The 5530-nt window shown below is 40.0% G+C and overlaps 1 protein-coding gene across 1 annotated transcript; it reads right to left on the bottom strand.

Moving 5' to 3' along the window:
• Positions 1-890: 890 nt before the first annotated feature.
• LOC149116285 (angiopoietin-1 receptor-like) lies at positions 891-5183 on the bottom strand (the record flags this gene model as incomplete). The annotated part of the gene is made up of 2 exons (XM_089283462.1): positions 891-4157; positions 5073-5183. Coding segments are annotated over 2 exons (174 nt in total), but the record flags the coding sequence as incomplete, so codon positions are not given.
• Between the last annotated feature and the right edge of the window lie 347 nt (positions 5184-5530).

The raw sequence follows: 5530 nt of genomic DNA, 5'->3' as shown, positions 1-5530 counted from the left end.
GGACTGAGCAAAAGTTTTGTATGGCGTGACTTTGATCTGCACGGGCAAACAGCCCGCATATATTGTCCTAAAACAAAGCTGTCTCAAAGATTTGCATGTTACTATTTACGTCAGTCAACCAAGGAGAACGAGCATGGGTTCCCCGTGTTTCACTGGTTGACTGAGGCGAAAAGATGTTTACTGCTGCAGTTTTCACAGTATTTTTATAGAGCGCGCAGTGGTCGAAAAAACTGGTTAGAGTTTTGAAAAACATGGCGTTGGAATAGAGGTGTCTCGTCTAGAGCGTTGATTCTCTCACTGAGTTTCCTTCATCAACATTTGCGTCAGACTTAACTTTCCTTGACGACGAAGAATGAAGCATTCAAATGTGCCCTCAAAAAGTTCAACCTAACTAAGGATTGCGTGTTAAACTCCCGTCAAAATATGAGTAGTTATGACGACAACCGTATGACCCGGGAAATAAGAATAAGAGACAAAAACAAATTGAAACGAAATCCACCACTCACACCTTGGTATAAAGGAGACACTTTGAACCCGTTTAAACTTTTATCATTGACGGAAGTGAAGTAAAACACAGTTCTTCATTGTTGGGTTTTAAACTTCATAATTTGCCTGTTTGCGTGTGCAGTAAATGTTAGATTTCGTTCCGAAGTTCATTAACTGTGGGCAAACTTTTTTTTAAGGGTTTAAGCCTCTAATTTCGTAGAAAATGTCATGTAACCATGGAAACATGGTTTACAAGAGCTCTCTGGGGAAGGATCGACACCGACTAAGCGGAATGTGATCAAACATTCGTGTCAGGAACTGATCAGTGAGGACAATCAGGGTATCTTTATTTATTCACTTAGGGTGAGAGTAACAAGAGAGTTGTAAACAAACGACACGTGAGCTATAACAAAGTTGCTACCTTTTACTAGGTCTAAAATTTTCAGTTGTAATTTTCATAGAACCAATATAAAGATTTCGTTCGAAGCCAAAAATGGAATGCTAATTCTAAAAATATCAAAAAGACCTCTGCCTTTTTTCTAGAAATCTTTTGAACACATTATCCTACCCGCCTCCTACAATGTTTTTATGATTAATAAAAACCATATACCAGTATACAGCATGAGTGAGCATAATATATAGATTTAGCCAACCCTAAAAAGCGCGGAGTTGCCATAAAACACTAATCATTTTAATACTCAGCACAATAACCTTATTTCATCAAAAAGCATTTAACCAAGCCGAATGAATTGAACAAGCAAAACAAGGAAATCTCCACAAACAATATACGCAAATCACTCCATGCAAGTCTCTTTTAGCAACTGTTGTTCGCTTTTTTAAAGGAGAAGGTCACTCCAAAAAGCCTACTTCTTTTGTCTCCTCCTATAGCAAGTAAACATTCAGCTTTTCCACTGACCTAAGTTTAAGCTTCTGAAGTGCCCGCTATCCTGAAGAATTTCGTCTCGAAAAAGCGACTTCGGAGGCCTCCATTTTGAAGCTGCCTGGCAGCCAGGCCGTGTTTATGTAGCCTCATTCCGTCCGACTCGAAATTGGAGGGAAGGAGAAAAACCTGCAACTGACTTGGCATCCTTCACAAGGTCAGCAAAATCTATTTCTTCCCTAGCGATTATCTACTTCGCTATTTTAAATGCTACCATTTCGGAGTTTGGAGCATGTTTGGCTCAAAATGATGTGGCTCAAGAACAGCCATAACCCAAAGTGGAAGTTAAAAAGCTCATTCGAAGCCATTTGGACAAAATCTCTTGGACGGATTGACGTCACGAAAACGCGGCCTGGCTGCTGAGTACTGTTCAAAATGGCGGCAACGATGTTCGAATTTTGGGCTTCTTTGGAGACGAATTACACAAGAAAAACCTGCTCTTTAGAGGCTGAAACGTCGGTGAGTTGCTGAAGTTGGTGCAAGATTTTTATTAGTGTTGACAAAAAAATATACGATTTTTGGATTGACCTTCTTCTTTAAAACGCATTAATTTCTCAACATAGATTCGCCGAATAAAAGAATTTTTAAGAAAATTCGTTTAACATTGATTATTATTCAAGATAAAGCCAAGAAATGAATTTAGAAGCCGGAAAACATGCAAAATGTCAAAGACGTGCGGTGTTCAAGTTAATTATTCACGCTGAAGCGTAACTTGAGAACCCAACCGATTTGACAATAGACGGATCGAAACACACCAATGACTGATGACAAACTTTACACGAGTCTTTCAGCCAATACCATCATGGCTATACTGACCAATCACGTTCAAAGGACCAGACTTATAACATCATCGACTGACAAACACTATTCACGTGACTCTGAAGATGACTTCCGCTCAGGTTGTCGAAACGTCAGTCACCAACAACAGTTCTTTTCAGAACTACACTCACCCGGATGATCACTCTATACGAACTAATATTAATTGTTGCCGACAGCATTGCAGTCATAGCTTTATCTGTCCTATATGACCATCAAATTACCAGAAGTTCACCAATAAGCATTTCACCATACCGAGAGTCTACCGAAGGAATTGAAGAAACAAAATGAGGAACTCTCCTTAAAAAATATGCAAAGAAATGCATTTAGAAGGGATTAATAAGTAGATGAGTGCTTTTCACGCAGCTGGTGAGAGTCGTAAGCAAACGTGACAAGTTTTAGAAAACACGACGGCAAGTTCTACAACAAAAAGTCGCTCACCGCAATTCGCCTCAGTCTGCGTGAATCGTCCGGGAAGAAACTTTCAACAAACGCCAATGTTGTGAAGACTGTAATGAGCCAATCTTTCGATCGATCAAGGAATAAACCATTTCTCCACAGTGTTTACTAAACATACTAAACAAGCGAACATTCTCGAGTTAATCTTCACTAGGCAAGGTTTTTTATGTCTCCCTAACCCCTGATGTTCCTCATCGGTACCTCTTAAACAGTGTGTGGACCTTTTTTTTCCCTTTTCAGGCCAAAAGTGGTAATATAAAGGACCTTCCAAAACTCGTGCACGCACAGAGCAAGTGGCGCACGTACAGACGTTGTACGGACAAGCACGTGACAACCAAACCTTCTCGGCTCGATGGGCTACCAAATTCTCTAAGGTATGGGGCTCCGGCGCGCGGAAGCTCCGCTATTATTACATGATCTGCCTATTGTGCTTCGTGCACGTGACACTCGCGCGAACGACGTCTTCTATTCGAAGTTTTGTTATGTACTAAGTATAGCATTCTTTTTTATATCATAAACAGGTTAATAATACACACGAAAAAATTACTCGATTCTGATTGGCTAAGAGCAGTGCTGTTCAAGTGTAACACCAGTGCAAATTACACATCGAAATTCTGGATTATGATTGACTGAAAGAAAACAGGAACTTTTCAAAGAAAATGATATCACGTAAAATGATGACGAACATTTTGTGCTGAAACTTTGAAAAAAGTTTTCTCAAATGAGAAAAAAATGGCTTCAAGAAAGATCTTCCGGCACTTCTTCAGCGCGAATTTTTTCATGTTTATATTATTAATAAGTAATCATACGGTTTTTTATCTTTCAATCTGGAGTTAATTTGCAATTGTGAGTTTTTCAAAAAGCTGAAATTGCACGAGCCGCTTCGGCGAGTGTAATTTTGAAAAACTCACTCGTGCAAATTAATTCCAAATTGAACTCGAAACCGTATGATTACCTATACAAATTAGCTACGAGTCTCCGGGATGTTCTAACTTTTACAGCGCTTAAGATAGCTGGTTGGTGAAAGTTTGGATGATGCTCTCCACTGGATAAATCACTATGTATTTAGTGCTGGGATGGCAAAGTTTGTGTCGTCAACCTTTCTGCAGTGATTTACCCGTTGGATGGCGTTATCCACACTCAGAAAGGGTGCCGTTTAGGCATTATGCAATATATTCAGCCTTCTGTCCAGGAAGTAGCAAATGTTTATCATGCCAGATCGGATGAGAATTTTGCAAACAATCTGTAGTAGAAATGCTATACACGGTTTCCTTAGCAATCGATTTGATGGGTGTTACTAAACTTTTTGAATAAAATGAAACTTGTCAACACTATATTTCTTCAATCAAATGACGTGTCTTCTCCATATAGTCACGATCCTCCGTCAATCGTTCTACGTCACCACGCCAAAATTAACATAATCCTTGTCATCATCAACTTCCAAATTCACATATGTCTGCAAATCAAAGAATAGATAGATAAAGAGATTAGACCTTCGACCTTTATGTGTCTCTGCTGATCAGTGTAACGGTTAAGGGAGTCAATGTTGCGAATTGTATTCAGTGAATTGTAGGCTCAAACTCCAAATAAACGAACTATTTAATGAACCAGCCACGTAATCCGGAAAATACAATAAACGACTAATCACAATGGCTAAAAACGGTGAAGAAGCTAGACTCAAAACTCCAAAAACAGCGACAAGGCTGGACTAAAATCTAAAACACGGCAAGAAAATACAACAAAGATGAAAATCTGCAAAATTACGACAGCGAAGTTAAAATGTACGTGCGAGCACATTCTGAGCCACGATTGGCTAGTTAAAATCACCTGAAGTTACGCGCGCGGACAAGAACTCGTACTAAGGCGAGAGGGGTGAGTTCAGAGTTCATAAAGCTCAAAACAGTCAACAGAAGTGATGATACAATTGTATCGTTCCTCTCTGACTGCCAATGCTTCATTCTGGGCCGAAATTCGTCAGTTATTTCAAACTGTTTCGGATAGAGTGGTCGAATTTTTGTTCCTGATTCAGGCCGAAGCTTCTTATTTGTTTAACACCTAACATTGATGTGCAAATGGGCAAGCAATCGTTGTTTTTGACAGGCCGCGTTAAGACTAAAGTACGTTGTTAGTGATTTGGTAGCATAATGTCACCTCAGGCCCAGTGAAAATTGGCCGCGAACATCTAGCTCGACTTTGTCTTGGTAGATATGCTTCATATTTATCCCCTCCTCTCTTACCCCCCAAAAGGAAAGGTTTCTAGACACTGTGGATAAAAGCCACACAAATTGCTCAATAAGACCACAGCTTTAACAGTGAGTGTCCATTTCTGCTGTGTGTGCTACACTGACACATGTTAAAGAACTTTACAAACCTTGTGGTCATCCAGAAGTCTTCTGACCGCAGAGCAAAGCCATCGGAACGTTGGTCTCTTCTGAGGTTTTTCTTCCCAAGAATCGGTCATGATGGAGCACCTGTAAAGCAGTTATGTATACACGTTATTTGCCGGCCGGGAGGTCCATATTGGGAAAAACTGCGCCCAAGGGCATGGCTTTTACCAATACGGGCCGAGCAAGGCCGGCAAATAACGTGTCTATTTTCTCTCTACGGTATTGCTTTGAAAGCAACTTTTGTGTTCAATTTTAATTAAAACCGTTGAGTTCAAATCTGGCGTACGCCTGCGTTTGACATTCAGGCAAAAAAGCCGGTAGCGTTTGCAGAGATTGTAGGGCTGATTTTAAATAAAAGTGACACAGTGTGGGGAAAAAGTACGTTTAAAAAGGTTAGTTTTCGGCCGAAAATGTCGCTTATGTGAGAAAAATAGATGCTAAT

Source organism: Orbicella faveolata, unplaced genomic scaffold (assembly GCF_042242905.1).
Source record: "Orbicella faveolata isolate gen_17 unplaced genomic scaffold, um_ofav_v1 contig_12, whole genome shotgun sequence".
NCBI classification, from domain to species: domain Eukaryota; kingdom Metazoa; phylum Cnidaria; class Anthozoa; order Scleractinia; family Merulinidae; genus Orbicella; species Orbicella faveolata.
The sequence above is the reverse complement of the archived record's forward strand: the minus strand, read 5'-3'. Positions and strand labels throughout refer to the sequence as shown.